We start from the raw sequence: 26,092 nt of genomic DNA on the forward strand, positions 1-26,092 counted from the left end.
AAAGGTAACCTAACAACGACCAGCAGAGGGAGACAGGGTGAAGGGAAAGGACAGAAACACACAACATGACAATACATGACAAGATCGGTATACCTAACTCACAGACTAGTGCAACACATATAGGCCTATGATACTGAAACATATGTACCTATATGTGCCTTTATTAAAGTCATTATTGATCTGAAACCAATTATCATGTTATTGGTGACATCAGTATGAAATATGAAAAAAGGATGTCTTCATAAGTTAATGGAGAATACAACTAGAGCGTTTGGTATAGACTACGTTCTCTGTATCGTTGGTACTCATTTGTTGTGTTTAGGGAGTAAGATTTGTTATTTATTTTACCTTTATTTATTAATAAACCATATCAACATGGTCCTGGATGTGGTTGTGGTATGTAAAATAGCCGTTTGCTTTTGTCCTGGATAGATCAGTGTATAAACACTATATACCTTTTCTTACATGTGGATACATGCATGATGTTTGTTCTGTAACCATTAGGTCAAATTCAATGAAAGAATATTTGGGATGTAATGTGGAACACTGCATTGTGATCAAGGCTATGTTGATGATCTGAGCATATACAGCATGATACGTTGAAAATGAAGATGTTAATTAAGTGCCATGTACCATAATAAACTGCTCATGTTGGTAATGTTAAGTGCCATGCACCATAATAACTTGCTCATGTTGGTAATGTTAGGTGTCATGTACCATAATAAACTGCCTGTGTTGGTAATGTTAAGTGCCATGTACCATAATAAACTGCCTGTGTTGGTAATGTTAAGTGTCATGTACCATAATAAACTGCCCGTGTTGGTAATGTTAAGTGTCATGTACCATAATAAACTGCCTGTGTTGGTAATGTTAAGTGCCATGTACCAAAATAAACTGCCCGTGTTGGTAATGTTAAGTGTCATGTACCTTAAGAAACTGCTCATGTTGAAAATGTTAAATGTAGTGTACCGTCAGCTCTGTCTGCTCTTTTACGATTCAAATCCCTTAGAGTCGATTGATCTGTGCTACAAACGAATAAGTCACCACCATCGACAGACAAACATGGCAGGCTCTACGACATCCACAAGCTGAACTCTTTGCAGACGTCCTCATTTCGAAGAGGTCTTCTCACAAAACTGACTGTCCAGACCGAACAGTCAGAGCTACAAACTAACACGAAGGTGTCGGTTGTTCTGTTCTAAGACACACACAAGCTTTAGTCTGAAGGTAACCCAAGACCAGGGTGTAATAATGGCAAAATGTGCCACTAATAACATGACCAGATTCCCAGATATAGGACAGTCACTTCAAAACCTTATTCCTTATTATTTATTTTTTGACTGTCTGTTTTGTCATTTACAAATGTGGCATTCAATGTATTTCTTTGGGCTATAGCAGTAAATTCACCAGTAAATTCACCAAATTCTTTTTTTTATATATATTTTTTTTATACCTAGAGACTCCTAAAATTCCAAATCAAATGGCTAAATTATCCATTTTATGACCATCTTAAAACAATTCCATATGTTAGCTTAGTAGATATTGTGATCTAAGGGCTTAGATAGATCATTGCAGAATAAAACAAGTACACCGACCCATATGTATCTAAAATACATTTTAATCTTGCTTAGATTCACAATTGTTACAATATTTAGATTCTTCTATCTTTTTCCTTTCACTCTTTAAACATACTGTACAATTAATGAAACGTGAAGAAGTGGTCAACATCAAGGCACAAGACACAGCCATGGTCAGGGAAGCTTGTGGGGGCGGAGCTTGATGTAGTCTCCGCCCCCCTGCAGTGTGCTGCTGACACAGGAGAGAGGAGGGGTGGGGAGTCAGGGTCAAACTGTACATGTGCTCTAAGCCAAAACGGGACAGAACCAACTGGCTTGTACAGGGTAATGATCTGGTGAAAATTGACATAACAGAAGTTAGTTCTTTAATTTTTGTTGCAATCTTTTCTAGTTTGTTGTATCGCCTCATGGTTATAGAGCAAAAATGAATATCGGTAACACAGAGTATGCAAGAGGTATGCAGGAAATCAGTTTGGTAGTTTGAAGGTTGTTTTTTTAAAACAGTGAAGCGTTGTCATTCCCAGATGTCTGTAGTTGGTTCAGGACAGGATGTACTGTTGTCTCACTAAAGGGCTCATACTCTGCAGGGGGAGAAAATGGAAGGAAATGACTGTTTATCCTCCTTTCTACTGAACTCTAACTCCCAACTTGTATTCATCCATAAGACATAGACCAAATTTGAAGGCCGGCAAAGTTACAAAGAGACTGTCTGAAGAGTACTGAAGTAGAATAGATGTGGAAAGACAGAGGCTGGGGAAAGAGCATTAGAGATACAGTAGAGACAGACAGAGGTTGACAGAGGCACAGCAGTGGGGAAGAGAGAGGAGTGTAGAATGTTGTTATACCAAATCCCTGAGGCCTGTTGACACATTCACATAGGTGCTGTCATGGGGCTGTCTCTCCTTCGTCGTCCGAACGCCTTGGCGCCCACGTTGGTGGGGACGAAGTTACTGTTGCCCATTCCTCCTGATCTGTTCAGGAAGTCAGCCAGGCGGTGGGTGACACATGTGGCAGTATTGCACGCACGCTTCTGTGCTGTAACGCTGCTTTTAGGAAGAGAAAGGACTGGTCATACAAACCTCTACTAAATTCAGGATTTATTACAAAGATACAAATCTATGAATTACAATAAAAAGTACAAAGGTAATACATTACTGTTTGCTGGAGAAAATGTATAATATATATCATGAAATTGAAAATAAAGACATTCAGAGATCTAAACAATTAGTTATTCAACTTACCTCAAATGTATTGTGAATTTACGTTTACATAGCAAATAAACTGTGGCTTATATTGTTCAAACTGTTGTGAACTATTAAAGATGTTAAAAGGCTTTGTTTCATTTGAATAATTAAGATGGAAAATATGTTCTGGCATAAAAAAATATGTTTATTAAACAAGAACCCTAGTCACGGTTGAAAGAAGCATTGATTAAGATTTTTGTTTTGATTAACACTTTTAAATATTGTGAATGATCTGTATAGTAAAGGGATATCATACACCTTAAGATAGGGAAGTGAATCTAAATCATTATTCACTTTCTAAATCTAAAGGATTGGACTCTGCTTTGTACTTATATATTTTATTCTCTGTCAAAAAGGGGGATTTTAACTAAAGAAAAAGAGAGCAGGGACATTGCGGGACATCAAGGTTTCTCTGCAGTCGGTCAAGCAAGATTCACATGCATCAGCAATCATCAGGCTAGGCTGGAACAGAGGGGTCAGGTTAACTAGGGCTGATGGAGGGGAGGACCGCTCAGATTCCATCATATGAGTCTCCATAGCTTGCATAGCGGTTGCTCTCAGGCAAGCTGCGTTTCTTGCCAGGCGTGCCACTTCCCGTGTTGGTGCGGGGGTACGTCTGCAATTTGTGCAGCTCTTGTGACAGTTTGCCCAGCACACAGGTGCTGAGGTTGGAGCAACGCTTGGACATGGGTCTATCCAGGCTGTTAGAGAGAGAGACAAACATGCAGAAACAGGCTCATAGTAACCATGGCATGCAGATGCATCCTGCTGTTATCCACATGCTACAGTAATAACACTGTATTCCAACATCATGCATTTCAAAGTCAGTTTTTACTTGCATTTATATAAAAATAACAGTTTAAAGCCATGCTATCAAGTCCAACACAGGCAATTGAAAATAGTCTATAGCTATAATGACCTCAGTTACTTAGGCTCATGCGGCAATCCTGTTTATAGCGTCGTAGTTAAATTATAACAAACAGCACAACTGCTGTCATGCGTCCCATTTCTCTTGCACTAATTCCCATGCTTTCTTCCATTCTTTAGGGTTATTTATCATTTAGCATTCCTCAACAGGCTTTCTCATAAACAATGCTTAAATAATGAATACATTAAAATGAAGTGTTCCAAAAACCCATGCATAGATAACACAGAGAATATATGCTTTAACTCTAGATCTCCCTGTTGATGGTTGGGCGATGTCCATACCTCTGTCTTTAATAAATACCCATAGCTCTGACTGCTATAGGAGGCAGCAAAGGACTGGCCACATATTAGACATTTGGGGTTATATGTTTTCTTTAATAATAGGAACATGCGTCCTCCATATAGTATACACCAAGTAAACCTAGAGAAAATGAATGTTATTAAAAACAAGTTGTGGAGATGAGGAGAACTGTACCTACCTATTTCCTTCATTGGCTTGTTGCTCCAGTTCCTCTGAAGTCATTTGAACAAACTCCTTGACGATGGCGTTGAGTAGCCTTCGGGCTTCATAGTCAGTTAGCGTGACTTGGTCTGTCATGGACTCTAAACCAGTTCTGAAAACACATAGGCAATTAGGTTGATCACTTGATGAACTGCACCAGCACTGGGTTAAAAATAGTATGACGTAGGTTATGTGAGTTTGCTCCAGCTAAAAGCCATTGACTCCTGCTTTAAGGGATACGAGCCAAACTCAAAACAATCTGCTAAAAGTGTTCCTTTTAGAAAGCTGACAGGTAGCCAACTTAGAGCTTTATGACTAAATCAATATTGTAGTAAGAACGGTGACCAGGGTCTCTCTATCCGGAATATTGAACACCCATGTATTCTACAACCATTTGGAAATATTCTACATGCAATAGCAATCATCTTAGCCTATTGCTGTGGCATTAAGTTGGATTGTTTCCAAATGGATAGAAGTGGTTAGGAGGTTATACATAGAATGGCTTTATGAGTCACCGGATTGATTAGATTACGATATCGTAATCCAATTGGATCATTTTACTGAAAAGAGGGCATTTAATGTAACGTAATGTATGGATTTCTGTAATCACATCATGTTATCTGAAAACAAAATAATCTAAATTAGCATACATAAGATTTATGTGGCTGCCAAGATACCTCTTTAGAAAATTATCAATGAAATAACAGATGGCGTTTCCTTTTGGGATTGCTACAAATGAACATCTCTGTAGTCTATACATACATTTCAGTGACTGACTGGACATTGCAGTTTATAAAACATGCTTTGATCCTCACCTGGCTGGAGCTGCATGTGAGCTGTACATCTGACAAATGACCAGGAAATAGGCAATGAGGAGGGCAGAGAGCTTCATCATAACCATGGTCCCTGCTGTAAAACACATTACATCCACAACCACAGAAACTTGGCTTTAAAAACATTCACAATTCTCTCAAAGCAGAATGAAATAAGCATTTCATCAAAACAAACATTTTCGTATGTCCCTACACATGATGTATCGCATGTAAGCTCCATCCATCTCAGTTTCAGTTCAGTTTCTCACTGTTCTACTGGGAGTGAAGAAGATGCCCATCTCACTCTCCCTGTCCCAATGCATTCTCTTCCCTTCTGCGATGAGACAGTCCTACCAAAGTCCCTAGTTCCCTGCTATCAGAGTGAGCCATCTAGTCTCAGTGCTCCCCTCTAACTGAAGAGAAGGGCTGGGCTTGGAGACGCAGTACCAGACATTGAGGAGGAAGGCATTAGTGATACTATCTAGATTAGGAGTTGGAGCCCCAGCCAGCCAGCCAGCCAGTCAGTGGGAGCCCATGCATTAGTGGAATGAGCTGTAGTCTAAACCCAGCTGTAGTTTAAACTCACAATCACCTCATCTACCCTTGAAAAGCCATCTGAACTGCATTTCTCAGCAGCATCTCACAGAGGGTCAACGGCCTAGGCAAAGTTTATGCCATCTCATTCTGTCCCCTCTATCATCACTGGAACACATATTTAACAGAATATCTAATAGCCACAGAAATGACATCCCATCCATGCTAACCCAATGCATCATGTACACAGAAAAGTGGTTGAAATTCTCTGCTTACCGTGATTGGTTGTTTTCGTGGACGAAGATGGAATGAGTTGAGGTACTTCAAGCTTTAGACCAACTTGTGAATCTGTTGCACCCTGCTACAATGCCCTGTCTTATATATCTACCACTTGGGTTTCTGTACTGACTAAGAAGTTGTTTAATTATCTAATTTTAGCCAATCAGAGCGTTCAGCCCCATCCACTAGCCAATCAGGTACCGTCCAGCGGTTACGAGAAACCAGTAAAGACGATAGAACACAAATGACGTCATCGTTCTGTCACAAAATGCTCCATTCACAAAAATCGGCCAGTCATTTGCACCATTTGATATCATAATTTCCATTGAGGACAGGGCCAAATCAGACTGGCAGATACTGAAATCGTCCCAAAATAGTTATAAATATTTTAAAGGTCCCAACAATGTTCCATTGCTTTATGTTTTTGAGGAATCAAGAGAATAAGACATCCTTGTTGGACTTGCTGGCAGAGCCACCTACTGTACAAACAGACACATTACAGCTCTCCAACTCCTGAGACACATTTGTTGTGTTTGTTTCAATGTTAAAGAATGAGACTGGGAACACTACTACATCGTGCTTTGTTTTCCCAACTCCGGTCCTCCAGTTACCAAACAGCACACATTTTTGTTGTAGCCCCGGACAAAAACACCTGATTCAACTTGTCAAGGGCTTGATGATTAGTTGACAAGTAGAATCAGGTGTGCTTGTTCTGGGCCACAACAAGAATATATACTGTTGGGGGTACTCGAGGACTGGAGATGGGAAACGATGTACTACAGAATTATCAGGCCACAATCATGTGTTGTTATATTAATTTAAAATATACATGTTTGGGTTATTTGATAACAACTGTTATAATATTTTAATTGATGATATTGAAACATAATTGTTGAGTTGGTCAGGCTGCTTAATTTTGATTACCAGAATTACAAGATTATCAGAATATACAGCATTCTTAGGGCTTTTCTACATCCAAAAATGGATGACATGTGTAACATTTTAGACATGATAAATTCAAAGATGTTGGCAGTTTAAACTAGCTCTGTGAAATGCTTGGGCATTAGTCTTGTGGTATTTTTTGGAACAATGACATAGTTAATACTTCATATTCCATAGTCAATTCCCATCCCCTTCTCCATACATTACACTACTGACTCCTCATTGAACTGCTCTTTTCAGGGAATCGATGGTGTGGCTGACAATAGTCGGCCCAATTTCTCAGACCCAATTACAGAGCTGTTGGTCTCTGGGCATCATCTTGTTCCCTTTACTTTACATTATTGGGTAAGGTATCGTAAAGCATCCTGCCCAAGAGTCTTCTTTTGCGTCACGGAGGAACCCCATTAGTGTGGATGAGGCTTTTAGTGCTATTGAACAGAGTGCCGGGCCTATGACGGAGCCACTAAATCAGGGAAATTGGACAGAGCCAGGGTCCACCCCCCTCGGTGCTCCCGGAGACAGCGGAAACTGCGGTTGTGTAGGCGTACAGGCTTGCCTGACTATAATTAATTGCCACTCCAGAATAAAGGCCTAACTATATGTGAACAGATGCAGCATGACCACATATCTATGGATCATCTCAGTCCCTACCTCAACTTTCTGTTCCCCGTTTCTAACTTTCAATTCAATACAGTAACCTTTCCAATCTATTTTGGTCAGAGTATCTCACGGTGCATCAACCTGGTGTAAATTATATCAGGAGACAGATAATCATTGTCTTATCAGAACAGAGAGGGAGGGAACACTGACATGTGACATGATGCACTGTACTGTAAATAAGCTTAGCTGTATCTATTGAAAGGGTGTTGAGATGACAGAAACACATTCATTACGCCTCCCAAATCAATACCACACTATGGTATTGGAATACAATATCAATGCCAAATTAGGAAAGATAATTTCAATGTCAAAGAACGAGTGTATCATATGTGTCTGAATGCAAACATTAATGGCACTCAATGTTTGACTATGTTTGATTACATGGAATAAAGACTGGAGACTGACACAAGCTTCCGCCACTTGATGCTCTCCATTGAAGGCTTGACCACCTGGAGACTGTGGTGACACAGGGATTACAGACTTAAACATGTACACTTGACCTGGCTGTCCTGTCAGGGCCTCGCTAGGGAATTGGATGGATGTTATCTAGAATCCACTTTGAAATGCAACTTACCTCATCTCTGGCGGAAGCAACAAAGTTTGCACTGTGCATCCTTGCTGGGACATTAAGGAAATGAGATGTAATCACAGAGCCTAGGTTACCCATCAATCAGAGCTCTTCTGTTCTGTGTGATCACACTGCAGGATACTGCCACCTCTCTGACCTGGCCTGGCCATGGCAGCTCTCTCTGCATGGGGCTGGGCAGGCTCTCTTCTCCTGTGGCATAATGAGGAGAACCCAGTTAAATGCCGATGCTAAAATTATACTTGTGAGAACCAAACAGCAGATTTTTATATTTGTATTAATAATATTTAGATTTATGAAATTACATTATTGTTTGTGTCATTGTGAGTCATGGGTGCATATTCCTATGGGAGTAGCTGACTAGAGCTGGGTTGTGCACAATAGAAGACAATAGAAGTCAATAGAAGAACAGAAGAATATAATAATAACAGACGACAATAGAAGACAATAGAACATAACATAATAAAATAGAATACAATAGAAGACAACATAATATAACAGAAGACATTATACAACGGGTGGGCCTAATCCTGAATGCTGATAACCGCTAAATCTATAACGTTAACTATTTACTCGGTTCCACCTGACTGCACAATCCACTGTCTCATCAGCCCAGCCAAGCAATTAATAAACTTGATCTCCACTATAAAAAGCATTTAGACATTTTCTCATATTTCTTTTAGACTAACATTTAGTTTTCATTTAGTCTCTCCAACATTTGCAATATTGTTTCAATATTCAAATTAGTTTATTACTATTGCACAGCAAATGCAGCTACTGTGCTGTTATTCGACTGGGTAGCGTCTTTAGCGACGAAACCGATAGAACAAAAGCCGGTTTGGGGAGCAACCCTAGATTTGTGTAGGGACTATATCTTGTGGAAGCATGAAATTGTATGAAAATATAAGCCAGTGTTTGGAGGATATGCAAACAGTGCCAATATATCGACCAAACACCGGCTTCAAGAGCATTATCACTTTTATACAACGGGTTACCAACATATTCAAATAACGATTGACATATAAAAAATAAATAATAATTATTATTGTTATTTATTTATTCATACTATTTCATCCTTCCACAAGATATAGTCCCGACACATACCTAGGGTTGCTACCCAAGCCGGCTGGTTGTTCGTTCTATTGGTTCGGTTGCCAGAGACCTGACGCAAGCGTTCAGTGTTTTTGTTCAGTATCTATGGACGTGACCCAGTAGTTTGTTCCATTGCCGTTCTGGCTTGCTTGCTAGCTAGACAACTACGGCTAACTTACAGTCACGTCAAAAATAATAACAACAGTAGCTGCATTTGCATTTGTTTAAGCTCTTTTCGAGTGACATTTATTTGGATACATCCATAACACTGAGCTAATGAGGTGTGATTTCGCTTGACATGTTAGCCAACAACACAGCTAACACAATCACTTCAAACACTGAAGCTGTAAAGACCGCACATTAGCTGCACTTTGTTTAGTTTCACCTATTTTCAATTAACATTTATTTGTATATATCCATAAAAATGATGCCAGGCTGATTCCTGATTTCAACTGGCTGAGAAACGCTGACTACCTACCTGTCTGCTCCCGACCCCTACACGTTCATTACTATGGGACAGCTGGAGATTGAATTTTAATATTTAAACAATGTTGCAAGATAGTAAGGTTTGTAGAAATCTATGCTGTTGAAAACTAAATTATGGTCTAAAAGAAATGTGAGATAATGTCTAGATGCTTTTTATAGTGGAGATCAAGTTTATAACTTGCCTGGCTGGGCTGAAGAGACAGTGGATTGTACAGAGTAAATAGGCATTTGAATGTCATAGGTTTATTGGTAATTTATGGAATAGACACTGGCTGGAATGCGCTTTTAACCAATCAGTATTCAGGATTAGACCCACCATTGTATAAGTGGGATTATAAACTGGTTGGTTCGAGCCTGAATGCTGATTGGCTGAAAGCTGTGGTATATCAGACCGTATACCATTTGTATGACAAAACGTTTATTTTTACTGCTCTAATTACACTGGTAACCAGTTTTTAATATCAATAAGGCACCTCAGGGTTTTGTGATAAACGGCCAATATATCACGGCTAAGGGCTGTGTCCTAGCACTCTGCGTTTCGTTGTGCGTAAGAACAGCCCTTAGCCGTAGTATATTGGCCATACACCACACCCTCTCTGGCCTTATTGCTTAATTATAAATTGGGTGGTTCGAGCCCTGAATGCTGATTAGCTGACAGCTGTGGTATATCAGACTGTATACCAGGGGATGACAAAACCTTTATTTTTACTGCTAATTACGTTGGTAACCCATTTATGATAGCAATAAGGCACCTCGGGGGTTTGTGGTATATCAAATCAAATCAAATGTTATTTGTCACATACAAGTGTTTAGCAGATGTTATTGCGGGTGTAGCGAAATGCTTGTAGTGTGGTATATGGCCAATATATCACGGCTAAGGGCTGTATCCAGGCCCCCTGCGTTGCGTCGCACTTAAGAACAGTCCTTAGCTGTGGTATATTGGCCACATACCACACCTCCTCGTGCCTTATTGCTTAAATAGATAACAATGACAAGTCATCTGGAGAAAACGATCTCAGAATGAGTTTCTTTTTTACACCTAAGTAGCTGCAGTAAATTACAAAACTTAAGGTTGCTGATGTATATAATGGTTGATGAGGTTATATTTAAACATCTGTTAAAAATATGCTTGAACAAAACATGTCAACATACTTGATGTTGTGCCTACAGTATTCAAGTAGTAAGGCTGATTTCCAGTAAGCACAAGGTCTGTTGGTCTGCCCTTCCCAGCACAGTCACAAGTGGACATTTCCATTCAACAGTGAGAACAACTTAATTCAATGATGTCTTTGATTGATGTGTAAAATGCTTCCTGGACAGTTTGTTGTATCTGAGGGGCTGGCAGGAAGTAGAAAAGCAGTTCCTTGAATGTCCTCATTAAGTAGCGATAACAAATCCAAATCATTGGGCGAGGTCTGGGGAGACCAGTTTTTTACATTTGGAGAAAAAAATAAGCATCTCTGCCAGCTGCCTCAGCAAGAAGGAATGTCTGGCTGGGTAAATAGACATCACTGGTACTAATGAGGAGCAAGTCACCACACACTGAGTGGACAGGCAGTCGATACAGAGGACCTCCAGAATCAACGGGCACACTACTATTTGATCCAGAATTGGGCCCATATTCATAAAGCTGGCATGCTTTATGAATATGAGCCCAAATCTGGATCAAAGGGTCGTTATTGACATAGACAGGAGGTACCTGATTCTGGATCGGCACTCCTGTCTTTGAGATGCTTTATAAATACAGGGCCAGATCTGTGTTTAGGTGTGTGATTAGTGAACAGGCACAGCTTAATTAATGATCCCATGTTTCATTTCCTTCATTTCTGCCAGTAGCCTATGAACAGAGCATAAAGGTGAGTCAAATCAAACCAGGTAAACTACAACTGGAAGAGGAAAGTTTGTGTAGCATAATGCATGAGAGGATAACTCTATAAGAGGGTTTCAATTATTCGCATGCTATGATGACTGTGACAACCCTGAACCAGTCCTGACCAGTCCTTTCCTGTCTGATGCCACCAGGGAGTGATGTTCTGAATCCACCTCAGACACTGTGCTTCTTTACAAATGGCACCATTATTCCCTATATAGTGCACTACTTTTAACCAGAGCCCTGATCAAAAGTAGTGCACTATAATAGGAATAGGGTGCCATTTGGGATGTAGCCTGTGTTTCCTTTAGCCATCACAATAGCGCCATGGTGGTTGCAGGAAGGTTGCAGGAAGGTTTTCGTATATGTTCTAGACCCAGACAGACCCTTTCACAACCTCTACTGCTATCTGCAGGGCCTAAGACACACTACTGGAGAAATGTGTGGTATTTCATTGAAATGGCTGAGTAGGCTTTCCTTCCACACCCCAACGTGACCTGTTGGAGACTTGCAGTGGTGGAAAAAGTACCCAATTGTCATACTTGAGTAAAAGTAAAGATACCTTCATAGAAAGTTACTCAAGTAAAAGTGAAAGTCACCCAGTAAATACTACTTGGGTAAGTATCAATAGTTAATGTAATTGCTAAAATATACTTATGTCTCAAAAGTAGAAGTAAAAGTATAAATCATTTCAAATTCCTTATATTAAGCAAAGCAGACGGCACCATTTTTAAATGTATTTTTAAACGTACGGATACCCGCGGGGATGGCCAACACTCACACATTATTTACGAAAGATGCATTTGTGTTTAGTGAGTCCGCCAGACCATAGGGAGTAGGGATGACCACATGTTCTCTTGATAAGTGGGTGAATTAGAAAAATGTTCTGTCCTGCTAAGCGTTCAAAATGTAACGAGTACTTTGGGTTGTCAGGGAAAATGTATGGGGTAAAAAGTACAATATTTTCTTTAATAAGGTAATGTAGTAAAAGTTGTCAAAAATATAAATAGTAATGTAAACTACAAATACCCAAAACAACTACTTAAGTAGTACTTTAAAGTATTTTTACTTAATTACTCTACACCACTGGAGATGTCCTCAGGTTGTCTCGATGCTCCAAAGGGCTGTGACAAGGTTCATTATAGTGCATCAAGCCACTCAGGAGGTTAATGTAGGAAGAAATGTGCCATATAGCACGAGCATTGCTATTGTAATAATTTGTGATTGTTTTACATGATATGACAGAGACATTCTACACATTTGCTTGCAAGTTGCAAGTTGTTTGCTTTAATGACTGACACTAAAGTGGGACACATGGGGAAATACTCTTAATACTCTTATTGTAATACTCTTAATGTACAACCCAGACTACATACAGGTGCTGGTTTAGCCTACCAAAAGAAATACAGCCCAGACAGAATGGCACAATTGTAAAGAAAGTGATTGATCTATTCTTGTATCCTACTGATTGTAGGGTGTTCCAACAACACAGTATAGGGAAAAGTTTATATCCTAATACAACAACACTGTATAGGACGAAGTATATATCTTAATGCAACAACACAGTATAGGGTGAAGTGTATATCCTAATGCAACAACACAGTATAGGGTGAACTACAGTATATATCCTAATGCACATGTTTTACCCCATGACCTAGGTCTTTTAAAATTGTGTTATAGGTTAGGCCTATGTGTTATAACTGTTATAACTGTGTTATATCACATGAATTTGAAATAAATATTGTATTTTATTATTATACAGCATTAGGCTATGAGTTATAGAAATAGCTCTCTTGAATCAATCAAACATGAACCTTGCTTTGGCTGCACAATGCAATTTGTCTAGATATAAGACACTCACATAGAAAGTATGACATGACAATGGGATCAGCCAATTTGAACTCAGGGGTAGACGTAACACAGTAAATAAAAAAATCCGTATTCCAAGACACACAAATTAGTATGATATGTTAGGTTTGGTATGGTATCTATTAATTTGTGACTCTCCATCATCCATTTCATATGATATGTTACGAATTACAATTCGTATGATATGTTACGAATTGCAATTCATACAGTATGTTACGAATTTGCAATACGTATGGCATGTTATGTTATGAATTCCAACTTGTTGTGGATAACTTTAGCTAGGTGGCTAATGCCAACGTTAGGGTTATGAGTTAGGTTAAAGCTTAGGGTTAAGGGGAAGGGTTAGCTAACATGCTAGTTGAAAAGTAGCTAAAAAGTAGTAAGTAGTTGCAAAGTTGCTAATTATCTACTCTGACTTTTGTTTTTGCCTTAAGTAAAATTCTGGATTATGTAACCATAACAAATTTAATATATCATGCTGTTTTGAGTGTCCCGGGGGTTTCGTTTACTATGATATGTCTAGTCTATGAGACCAAGCTGGATCCGCGGTGACGAAATAAAGCTTTTAAATTACCAATTTGATCTGTGTGGTGCCAGCTGGCCGGCAAGTTATGCTGCATGTCAACAAATGGTCAGAAATCATCATTGGGAAATCAAATCCTCAGAAATAGCAGAATCACGATTTGTTGATTGCTAGAATTGATCGAAGGCTGATCAAAGTTCATCGATAGTCATTACAGCTAAACTTCCAGCCAATCTTTGCCTTGTGGAGGGAGAAGCATCCTATTGGGTAGAGGCAGGGAATAGAAACATGTGCAAGATGATATAGCCTACATAACTATTTTCCTTGTAGAGGGAGAAGCATCCTATTGGGTAGAGGCAGGGAATATAAACATGTGCAAGATGATATAGCCTACATAACTCTTTCACAGAGGAGAGCTTAGTCCAGAAAGCAAAGTTAGAGATAGAAAAATGGTATTAAATCAGTTATCATCTCTAGTCTCAGAATTGTCGCATGGACAGGCTTTCTTAGGTCTGTGTAGTTTATTTATTTCCCTTATTGTTATTTTGCTGATCCGACAGCTTGTGAAGCAGAGGAGACCCCGAGGATTCCCTCCTGGACCGTCACCTATCCCTGTCATAGGGAACATTATGTCTCTAGCAACAGAACCGCACGTCTTTATGAAGAAACAGAGTGAAATCCATGGGCAGGTACGGCACTTAAATTATTATGTCAAAGTGGCTTGACTAAACCTAGGCATTTTTTTGTGTTGGCTACTTGTGTGCACCCTCATGTAGGCTAGTCTTCTTTTGCTCAAACCGGTTTAACTCTTGCGGTTTAGCCTGTTGAGTGTTCATTTATTAATTTTGCATTACAATAGATGTATTTTATATAGCGCTTTTCATTCCAGAACAGAATCTCAAAGTCGCTTTAATTTCACTGGTGAAAAAACTGTGCGAAATAAAATTTGTAATGGGGCGGCAGGTAGCCTAGTGGCTAGAGCATTGGGCCAGTGACCGAAAGGTTGCTGGATCGAATCCCGAGTTGACAAGGTAAAAATCTGTCGTTCTGTACCTGAACAAGGCAGTTAACCCACTGTCCCCCGGTAGGCAGTCATAGTAAATAAGAAGTTGATTTTAACTGGCTTGCCATGTTAAATCTAGGTAAAAAATAATAATCTGGAACACACACATACCATAATTCCTAAGTGTGTCAAAGGTTAGTTAGGGTGGACGCTCAATTCTTGACCCTATGTTTTGCGTCAGCCTATAAAAAAGCTCAGAAAACTGAACAAAAGAGGCTCACTATTCGCAAATTTATGGCAGGCTCCAGCTGCGCTAGCAGGGTTTCTAAAAAAATGGCGAATGTCCGCTTAGTCAGCATGCCTCGGCAAATAGAGTGAGGGCTACTTTCCTATCTTTGGACTAGCCTAATAAACTCAGCAAAAAAAAACGTACTCAGTGAAGAGCACTTTTTGCCAGTCCTGTCTGGTCCAGTGACAGTTGGTTTGTGCCCATAGGCGACATTGTTGCCGGCAATGTCTGGTGAGGACCTGCCCTACAACAGGCCTACAAGCCCTCAGTCCAGCCTCTCTCAGCCTATTGCGAACAGTCTGAGCACTGATGGAGGGATTGTGCGTTCCTGGTGTAATGCCATTCTGTACCTGTCCCGCAGGTGTGATGTTCGGATGTACCACCGATCCTGTTATCAGCTGTCTGTCCTGTCTCCCTGTAGCGCTGTCTTAGGCGTCTCACAGTATGGACAATGCAATTTATTGCCCTGGCCACATCTGCAGTCCTCATGCCTCCTTGCAGCATGCCTAAGGCACGTTCACGCAGATGAGAAGGGACCCTGGGCATCTTTCTTTTGGTGTTTTTCAGAGTCAGCAGAAAGGCCTCTTTAGTGTCCTAAGTTTTCATAACTGACCTTAATTGCCTACCATCTGTAAGCTGTTACTTAACGACTGTTCCACAGGTGCATGTTCATGAATTGTTTATGGTTCATTGAACAAGCATGGGAAACAGTGTTTAAAATCTTTACAAAGAAGATCTGTGAAGCTATTTGGATTTTTACTAATTATCTTTGAAAGACAGGGTCCTGAAAAAGGGATGTTTCTTTTTTTGCTGATTTTAGATCATTTGCAGTTTAGATGTTATGTCATACTGGACTATAGTCTACTTTTTTTAAAATCCAAAATTAAACATATTTAGGGAAATATATGGCATATTATTTTGGATGTCTATTTATTCAAGTATTTTATCTCAGATTTTCAGTCTTGATTTGGGAGGCTACTCAGCAGTGGTTCTGAATGGATATGATGCCATCAGAGAATGCCTGTACCACCAGGCTGATGTCTTTTCTGACCGGCCATCTCTGCCTTTATTTATGAAAATGACCAAAATGGGAGGTAAGAAAGTCAGTTATAATGTATTCTGAATATGGACATTATGACATTGTTATATTGTTATTAGTTATTATATGCAAATACAAGCTTGGTGTTATCGAACTCTAGGCTATTTGATGGTATTGAGATGAAAATAGGTCCACCTATCCTGAGAATAATATTTAGTATCTTCACACATACTCAGAACTAATCTCAATATCTTCCTTCTCAGGACTTCTGAATGCTAAATTTGGCAACGGATGGATTGAACATCGTCAACTGGCCAGCAACTCCTTTCGTTACTTTGGAAGTTTTCAAATGCCCCTCGACCAGAAGATCTTGGAAGAGTGCATGTTTTTCGTGGATGCAATCGACGAACACAAAGGGAAACCCTTTAACCCAAAGCACCTGGTGACCAATGCTGTGTCCAACATCACCAACCTCATCATCTTCGGCGAGCGTTTCACGTACGACAACTGTGACTTCCAGCACATGATCGAGATCTTCAGTGAGAATGTGGAGCTGGCCGTCAGTGGCTGGGCCTTCCTTTATAACGCCTTCCCATGGATCGAGTACCTCCCCTTCGGAAAGCACCAGAAGCTGTTCCGCAACGCAGCCAAGGTCTACAACTTCCTGGAGCAGATCATCAGGCGCTTCTCGAAGGGCAGAGTGTGCAACTTCCCGCGCCACTACATCGATGACTATCTGAACAAGTTGGACAAGAGTGCTGGCGACTTGGGCACCCCGTATTCCAGGGAGAACCTAATCTACTCTGTGGGCGAGCTCATCATCGCAGGCACGGAGACCACCACCAACACCCTACGCTGGGCTATGCTCTACATGGCCCTCTACCCCAACATTCAAGGTCAGTGTGCTGCCTTATAGCACAGTAGGCCTCAGCATCAAGTCCTCTGCCTTGTCCACACTCGGGCCTCATAGCACCCTGCCTTGTACTTACTCAGGCCTCATAGCACCCTGCTCTGTCCTCATTCAGGCCTCATAGCACCCTGCCTTGTCCTTACTCAGGCCTCATAGCACCCTGCCTTGTCCTCATAGCACCCTGCCTTGTCCTTACTCAGGCCTCATAGCACCCTGCCTTGTCCTTACTCAGGCCTCATAGCACCCTGCCTTGTCCTTACTCAGGTCTCATAGCACCCTGCCTTGTCCTCATTCAGGCCTCATAGCACCCTGCCTTGTCCTTACTCAGGCCTCATAGCACCCTGCCTTGTCCTTACTCAGGCCTCATAGCACCCTACCTTGTCCTTTCTCAGGTCTCATAGCACCCTGCCTTGTCCTTATTCAGGCCTCATAGCACCCTGCCTTGTCCTTACTCAGGTCTCATAGCACCCTGCCCTGTCCTCACTCAGGCCTCATAGCACCCTGCCTTGTCCTTACTCAGGCCTCATAGTACCCTGCCTTGTCCTTACTCAGGCCTCATAGCACCCTGCCTTGTCCTTACTCAGGTCTCATAGCACCCTGCCCTGTCCTCACTCAGGCCTCATAGCACCCTGCCTTGTTCTTACTCAGGCCTCATAGCACCCTGCCTTGTCCTTACTCAGGCCTCATAGCACCCTGCCTTGTCCTTACTCAGGCCTCATAGCACCCTGCCCTGTCCTCATTCAGGCCTCATAGCACCCTGCTTTGTCCTTACTCAGGCCTCATAGCACCCTGCCTTGTCCTTACTCAGGTCTCATAGCACCCTGCCTTGTCCTTACTCAGGTCTCATAGCACCCTGCCTTGTCCTTACTCGGGTCTCATAGCACCCTGCCCTGTCCTCACTCAGGCCTCATAGCACCCTGCCTTGTCCTTACTCAGGCCTCATAGCACCCTGCCTTGTCCTTACTCAGGTCTCATAGCACCCTGCCCTGTCCTCACTCAGGCCTCATAGCACCCTGCCTTGTCCTTACTCAGGTCTCATCATGTTAAGTGTTGCATTAGACCTCCACAACATCCCTCCATCTTTTCCTGTCCTGTTCTATTCATCTATTTTCAGATGAGGCCTATTCTGGTATTAAGCTCAGTTTCAACGGTTCGCTAACAGGTCATCCTTGGTCTTTCTTTCTCCTCTTCTCCTCTGGTGTCCAGTAAAGGGACTTGCCGTGCCTTTATTTAACCTTTCTCCAAGCCATAATATACAGCAACTTTTATTTGCATACGTTAGATAACTAAGGTATAGATTTTTTTCTTTCAACTGTACAAAGGTATACACTCCCTCCCCTCGGACAGTGAAGCTACAATTGTAAATGTGTCTCTAAACTTAACGATTTTCTTCCGCTGAAGGAGAGGAGGACCAAAACGCAGCGTGGTTAGTGTTAAACATCTTTAATAAAGACGATAACCGAGAACACTACAAAAATACAAAACAATAAATGTGAAAACCGAAACAGTCCTGTGTGGTGAAACAGACACGGAAACAATCACCCACAAACACACAGTGAAACCCAGGCTACCTAAGTATGATTCTCAATCAGAGACAACTAACGAATCCTGCCTCTGATTGAGAACCATACTAGGCCGAAAAACATAGAAACATAGAATGCCCACCCAACGCACGTCCTGACCAACTAAAACAAACAATTAACACAATAACTAGGGTCAGAATGTGACAACCATTTTAGATTTGAGATCAAATATTTAATATTAGGTGACAGTACAGAATGTACTTTTATTTTTATTTATATAAAACTACCCTCAATATATATATCTGTTTTACCGTTTAGAAATGAAAGCATGTAGCTAATGTAGACGTCATAAGTATTTGGACAAGTTCACTTATAGTGTTTTAATGTAGTAAATAACTGAGTATGTGGTCCCATATTCCTTGCACACAATGACTACATCAAGCTGTGACTTTAAAAACTTGTTGGATGCATTTACAGCTTGTTTTGGTTGTGTTTCAGATTATGCTTGGCCCAATAGAAAGTGAATGGTGGACAATGTATTGTGTAATTTTGTAGACTTTTATTGTAAGCAATAATAAAATGTTTTTGAACGCAGCTACATTAATGTGGATGCTACCATGATTAGGGATATCATGAATTAGAAATAAAATTACTCCAGTCATCATCCATCATTCATAACCCAAAATCAACCAAACCAAACTCCAAATGCATCCAACGAGTGTGTAGTCACAAGCTTGATGTAGTCATTGCATACTAGAAATATGGGACCAAATACTAAACATTAGACCTCTTTAATACACTAGAAGTGAATGTGTCCAAATATATATGATATCTTCAAATGGGAGGACTAGATATGTAAAGTTCTTTCATTTCTAAACGTTAAAACAGATATGAAAATACCCTCAAATGAAAGGTGACATTCTGTACTGTCGCCTCATGTGAAACATTTGAAAACAAATCTAAAATGGGGGAGAATAGAGCCAAATGTAAAAATGTAGCTTCACTGTCCAAATACATACGGAGGGGAGTGGATGTTTGTACAGTTGAAGTCGGAAGTTTACATACACCGTAGCCAAATACATTTAAACTCAGTTTTTCACAATTCCTGACATTTAATCCTAGTAAAAATTCCCTGTCTTAGGTCAGTTAGGATCACCACTTTATTTTAAGAATGTGAAATTTCAGAATAATAGTAGAGAGAACGATTTATTTCAGCTTTTATTTCTTTCATCACATTCCCGGTAGGTCAGAAGTTTACATACACTCAATTAGTATTTGGTAGCGTAGCCTTTAAATTGTTTAACTTGGGTCAAACATTTTGTGTAGCCTTCCACAAGCTTCCCACAAAAAGTTGGGTGAATTTTGGCCCATTCCTCCTGACAGAGCTATTGTGACTGAGTCAGGTTTGTAGGCCTCCTTGCTCGCACACACTTTTTCAGTCTGCCCACATATTTTCTATAGGATTGAGGTCATGGCTTTGTGATGGCCACTGTAATACTTTCACTTTGTTGTCCTTAAGTCATTTTGCCACAACTTTGTAAATATGCTTGGGGTCATTGTCCATTTGGAAGACCCATTTGCGACCAAGCTTTAACTTTCTGACTGATGTCTTGAGATGTTGCTTCAATATATCCACATAATTTTCCTTTCTCATGAGGCCAACTATTTTGCGAAATGCACCAGTCCCTCCTGCAGCAAAGCACCCCCACAACATGATGCTGCCACCTCCGTGCTTCACGGTGTTCTTGGTGTTCTTCGGCTTGCAAGCATCCCCCTTTTTCCTCCAAACGATGGTCATTATGGCAAAATGGTTCTGTTTTTGCTTCATCAGACCAGAGGACATTTCTCCAAAAAAGTGCGATCTTTGTCCCCATGTGCAGTTGCAAACCGTAGTCTGGCTTTTTTATGGCGGTTTTGGAGCAGTGGCTTCTTCCTTGCTGAGTGGCCTTTCAGGTTATGTCAATATAGGACTCATTTTACTGTGGATATACAGTGCCTTGCGAAAGTATTCGGCCCCCTTGAACTTTGAGACCTTTTGCCACATTTCAGGCTTCAAACATAAAGATATAAAACGGTATTTTTTTTGTGAAGAATCAACAACAAGTGGGACACAATCATGAAGTGGAATGACATTTATTGGATATTTCAAACTTTTTTAACAAATCAAAAACTGAAAAATTGGGCGTGCAAAATTATTCAGCCCCTTTACTTTCAGTGCAGCAAACTCTCTCCAGAAGTTCAGTGAGGATCTCTGAATGATCCAATGTTGACCTAAATGACTAATGATGATAAATACAATCCACCTGTGTGTAATCAAGTCTCCGTATAAATGCACCTGCACTGTGATAGTCTCAGAGGTCCGTTAAAAGCGCAGAGAGCATCATGAAGAACAAGGAACACACCAGGCAGGTCCGAGATACTGTTGTGAAGAAGTTTAAAGCCGGATTTGGATACAAAAAGATTTCCCAAGCTTTAAACATCCCAAGGAGCACTGTGCAAGCGATAATATTGAAATGGAAGGAGTATCAGACCACTGCAAATCTACCAAGACCTGGCCGTCCCTCTAAACTTTCAGCTCATACAAGGAGAAGACTGATCAGAGATGCAGCCAAGAGGCCCATGATCACTCTGGATGAACTGCAGAGATCTACAGCTGAGGTGGGAGACTCTGTCCATAGGACAACAATCAGTCGTATATTGCACCAATCTGGCCTTTATGGAAGAGTGGCAAGAAGAAAGCCATTTCTTAAAGATATCCATAAAAAGTGTCGTTTAAAGTTTGCCACAAGCCACCTGGGAGACACACCAAACATGTGGAAGAAGGTGCTCTGGTCAGATGAAACCAAAATTGAACTTTTTGGCAACAATGCAAAACGTTATGTTTGGTGTAAAAGCAACACAGCTGAACACACCATCCCCACTGTCAAACATGGTGGTGGCAGCATCATGGTTTGGGCCTGCTTTTCTTCAGCAGGGACAGGGAAGATGGTTAAAATTGATGGGAAGATGGATGGAGCCAAATACAGGACCATTCTGGAAGAAAACCTGATGGAGTCTGCAAAAGACCTGAGACTGGGACGGAGATTTGTCTTCCAACAAGACAATGATCCAAAACATAAAGCAACATCTACAATGGAATGGTTCAAAAATAAACATATCCAGGTGTTAGAATGGCCAAGTCAAAGTCCAGACCTGAATCCAATCGAGAATCTGTGGAAAGAACTGAAAACTGCTGTTCACAAATGCTCTCCATCCAACCTCACTGAGCTCGAGCTGTTTTGCAAGGAGGAATGGGAAAAAATGTCAGTCTCTCAATGTGCAAAACTGATAGAGACATACCCCAAGCGACTTACAGCTGTAATCGCAGCAAAAGGTGGCGCTACAAAGTATTAACTTAAGGGGCTGAATAATTTTGCACGCCCAATTTCAGTTTTTGATTTGTTAAAAAAGTTTGAAATATCCAATAAATGTCGTTCCACTTCATGATTGTGTCCCACTTGTTGTTCATTCACAAAAAAATAGTTTTACATCTTTATGTTTGAAGCCTGAAATGTGGCAAAAGGTCGCAAAGTTCAAGGGGGTCGAATACTTTCGCAAGGCACTGTATATACTTTTGTGCCTGTTTCCTCCAGCATCGTCACAGGTTTGCACTTTCCGCACCAAAGTATAGTTATATCTAGGAGACAGAACGCGTCTCCTTCCTGAGCGGTATGACGTGTCATGCACAAAGTAGATGTCCTAACCGACTTGCCAAAACGATAGTTTGTGAACAAGAAATTTGTGGAGTGGTTGAAAAATGAGTTAACTGACTCCAACATAAGTGTGTGTAAACTTCCGACTTCAACTGTATGCACTGTCCCACAAAATTGCTAAACATAGCAAGCCAGTCGCTGAGGGTGAATTCATTAAAGAATGTTTAATTGACTCTGCAGCAATACTTTGCCCCGACAAGAAAGAGCTGTTTGAAAATGTTGAGGACGTGTTGAGAATATAGAACAACAGTTGAAAGACAAGGTAAAGGATTTCACCTATTTCTCATTGGCCCTGGATGAGAGCAGTGATGCATGTGACATGGCACAGTTGTTGATATTCAAATCAAAATCAAATAAAATGTATTTATATAGCCCTTCGTACATCAGCTGATATCTCAAAGTGCTGTACAGAAACCCAGCCTAAAACCCCAAACAGCAAGGTGTTGAAGCACGTTGGCTTGGAAAAACTCCCTATAAAGGCCAAAACCTAGGAAGAAACCTAGAGAGGAACCAGGCTATGAGGGGTGGCCAGTCTTCTTCTGGCTGTGCCGGGTGGACATTATAACAGAACATGGCCAAGATGTTCAAACATTCATAAATGACCAGCATGGCCAAATAATAGGTCTGGGACAGGGAGCACGTCCGGTGAACAGGTCAGGATTCCATAGCCGCAGGCAGAACAGTTGAAACTGGAGCAGCAGCACGGCCAGGTGGACTGGGGACAGCAAGGAGTCATCATGCCAGGTAGTCCTGAGGTATGGTCCTAGGGCTCAGGTCCTCCGAGAGAGAGAAAGAGAGAAGGAGAGAATTAGAGAACGCACACTTAAATTCACACAGGACACTGGATAAGACAGGAGAAGTACTCCAGATATAACAAACTGACCCTAGCCCTCCGACACAAACTACTGCAGCATAAATACTGGAGGCTGAGACAGGAGGGGTCAGGAGACACTGTGGCCCCATCCGATGATACCCCCGGACAGGGCCAAACAGGAAGTATATAACCCCACCCACTGTCTGTCATCATGCAGTTATTATTTATACGTGCCTTCAAAATAAATGTACCACAAGCGGTGGGAGTTAAATCATTACACAAAGGCGAGTATTCATTTGGCTTTACGTTTGAATAACAAATACGTTTTTCAAAACATTACTATCACAAATTCTTTATGTGATCCGAGCATGATTCCGGGGGCCGTATTCAATCAGGTCGCGGGCTGCATACAGCCAGCCTTTGCCCAGCCTGTTATAGAGGGTTCAACAGGTCAGCAGGTCAGCACCTCAGGAGTAAATGTCTGTTGGCTTTTCGTAGTCGAGACAGCAGGTGAGGTAGAGAAAGAGATGCAGGGAGGGAGAGGGTTGTAAACAGCATCTGGTGAACAGGTCAGGGTTCCGTAGCCAGCAGCACTACCAGGTGGACTGGGGACAGCCAGGAGACATCGGGTCAGGTAGTCCTGAGGTATGGTCCTAGGGCTCAGGTCCTCCAAGAGAGAGAGTGATGGGAGAATTAGAGGGAGCATACTTAACCTTTTTGGAATAGGGGTAGGAATTCTCATTTTTGGATGAATAGCGTGCCCAGAGTGAACTGCCTCCTACTCTGTCCCAGATGCTAATATATGCATATTATTAGCAGTATTGGATAGAAAACACTATGAAGTTTCTAAAATTGTTTGAATGATGTCTGTGAGTATAACAGAACTCATATGGCAGGCAAAACCCTGAGGAGAAATCAAAACACTGATCACGCTTATTCCTCATGGTACCCACTTGCGTTCCATTGCTCATGAAGACACAAAGGAATACTCCGGTGTTACGGTTTTCTTGCGGTGAAGGAGAGGAGGACCAAAATGCAGCGTGGTTATTTAGATTAATGTTTAATAAACAAATAAAACACGAACAACACAAAACAAGAAACGCACCGCAAAAACCTATACAGCCTATCTGCTGCAAACAAACACAGAGACAGGAACAATCACCCACGAAACACTCAAAGAATATGGCTGCCTAAATATGGTTCCCAATCAGAGACAACGATAAACACCTGCCTCTGATTGAGAACCACTTCAGGCAACCATAGACTTTCCTAGAAAACCCCACTATACCACAATCCCAATACCTACAAAAAAAAACAAGACAAAACACACCACATAATAAACCCATGTCACACCCTGGCCTGACCAAAATAATAAAGAAAACACAAAATACTAAGACCAGGGCGTGACAGAACCCCCCCCCCCCCCCCCCCCCAAGTAGCGGACTCCCAACCGCACACCTAAACCCATAGAGGAGGGTCCGGGTGGGCGTCTGTCCACGGTGGCGGCTCCGGCGCGGGACGTGGACCCCACTCCAACAAAGTCTTAGCCCCCTTGTTTCGCGTCCTTTGATTGGCGGCCCTCGCCGCCGACCTTGGCCTAGTAACCCTCACCAAGGACCCCACTGGACTGAGGGGCAGCTCGGGACTGAGGGGTAGCTCGGACTGAGGGGTAGCTCGGGACTGAGGGGTAGCTCGGGACTGAGAGGAAGCTCAGTACTGAGAGGAAGCTCAGCACTGAGAGGAAGCTCAGGACTGAGAGGAAGCTCAGTACTGAGAGGAAGTACTGGCTGGCAGTTCGGGCAGATCCTGGCTGACTGGCGGATCCTGGCTGAATGGCGGATCCTGGCTGAATGGCGGATCCTGGCTGAATGGCGGATCTGGAAGATCCTGGCTGACTGGCGGATCCTGGCAGACTGGCGGCTCTGGCAGCTCCTTGCAGACTGGCAGCTCTGGCAGCTCCTTGCAGACTGGCAGCTCTGGCAGCTCCTTGCAGACTGGCAGCTCTGGCAGCTCCTTGCAGACTGGCAGCTCTGGCAGCTCCTTGCAGACTGGCAGCTCATTGCAGACTGGCAGCTTATTTTTATCATCAATAAAGTACCTGAAAACAGGGGAGAAATAATCACGAGCGTGATACGGTGTTGTATTCTCAATTCAACGTTTAGTGATATGAGAAAAGACCGCGATTTCCCCAGGAATATGGGTGGAGACCAGAGCAATCGATCTCCGGCTCATAGATTAAGAGCATTTCGTAGATCACAGATTAACACTTTTAGGCACCACAAAATAAAGTAATCAATATAACGTTTACACATTACTCTCAATTCTTACCCTTTGACAGATTTTAACGTTAACACAATTATATGAATGTTATTCATCTCTATCAACTAATACTGAATGCATCTTTTTAACCTTAGATGTTTTACGATCCTCACATACTATAAACTTACTAATACTTTTTAATGTATAACAGGCTATGAATATTTCCTTTAACCTGTCACACTCTCCCCGACAAAATTTTTTGTCCCAACATTACCAACATTGTCTTCAACAGTCCGTATGCACTGGACCTAGAAAATCCTCTTCTGTAAGGTAGTACTTGAGCAGAGGTCAAGGGTCACAGTTCAAATATAACTAACAAGTTATATTCACAGTCCGTATCTGTTGACCAGCTATATAACATAAGCAGTCTTTTCTCATACTATTGATCAACAGTCCATCAATTTTAATGACCTATATGCATAGTCTGCAAATTGTCTCTTTTGACAGTCTGTGAAATCAGACAGTAGTCCATGGTCAAACATGTCAACTCTGTAGCCTCATGTTTGCTGAAGCCCATACATGTAAGGTGGCTGAAAGTAA

The 26,092-nt window shown here is 41.5% G+C and overlaps 2 protein-coding genes across 2 annotated transcripts in view; one reads left to right on the plus strand and one right to left on the minus strand.

Moving 5' to 3' along the window:
- Positions 1-2,947: 2,947 nt before the first annotated feature.
- LOC100136595 (salmon calcitonin-Ia precursor) lies at positions 2,948-17,257 on the minus strand (the record flags this gene model as incomplete). Its single annotated transcript, NM_001124587.1, is given in 5 exon segments — positions 2,948-3,522; positions 4,228-4,362; positions 5,066-5,159; positions 5,873-5,949; positions 17,229-17,257. Coding segments are annotated over 3 exon segments (411 nt in total). The 3' UTR covers positions 2,948-3,332.
- LOC110506679 (vitamin D 25-hydroxylase) overlaps positions 14,165-26,092 on the plus strand; it is a 32,775-nt gene continuing 20,847 nt past the window's right edge. Inside the window, exons 1-3 of the mRNA XM_021586470.2 lie at positions 14,165-14,592; positions 16,148-16,289; positions 16,498-17,130. Coding sequence (XP_021442145.1) covers positions 14,353-14,592; positions 16,148-16,289; positions 16,498-17,130 — 1,015 coding nt within the window. The 5' untranslated portion in view covers positions 14,165-14,352. The remainder of the gene's footprint in view (positions 14,593-16,147; positions 16,290-16,497; positions 17,131-26,092) is intronic.

Source organism: Oncorhynchus mykiss, chromosome 26 (genome assembly GCF_013265735.2).
Source record: "Oncorhynchus mykiss isolate Arlee chromosome 26, USDA_OmykA_1.1, whole genome shotgun sequence".
Taxonomy (NCBI): Eukaryota; Metazoa; Chordata; class Actinopteri; order Salmoniformes; family Salmonidae; genus Oncorhynchus; species Oncorhynchus mykiss.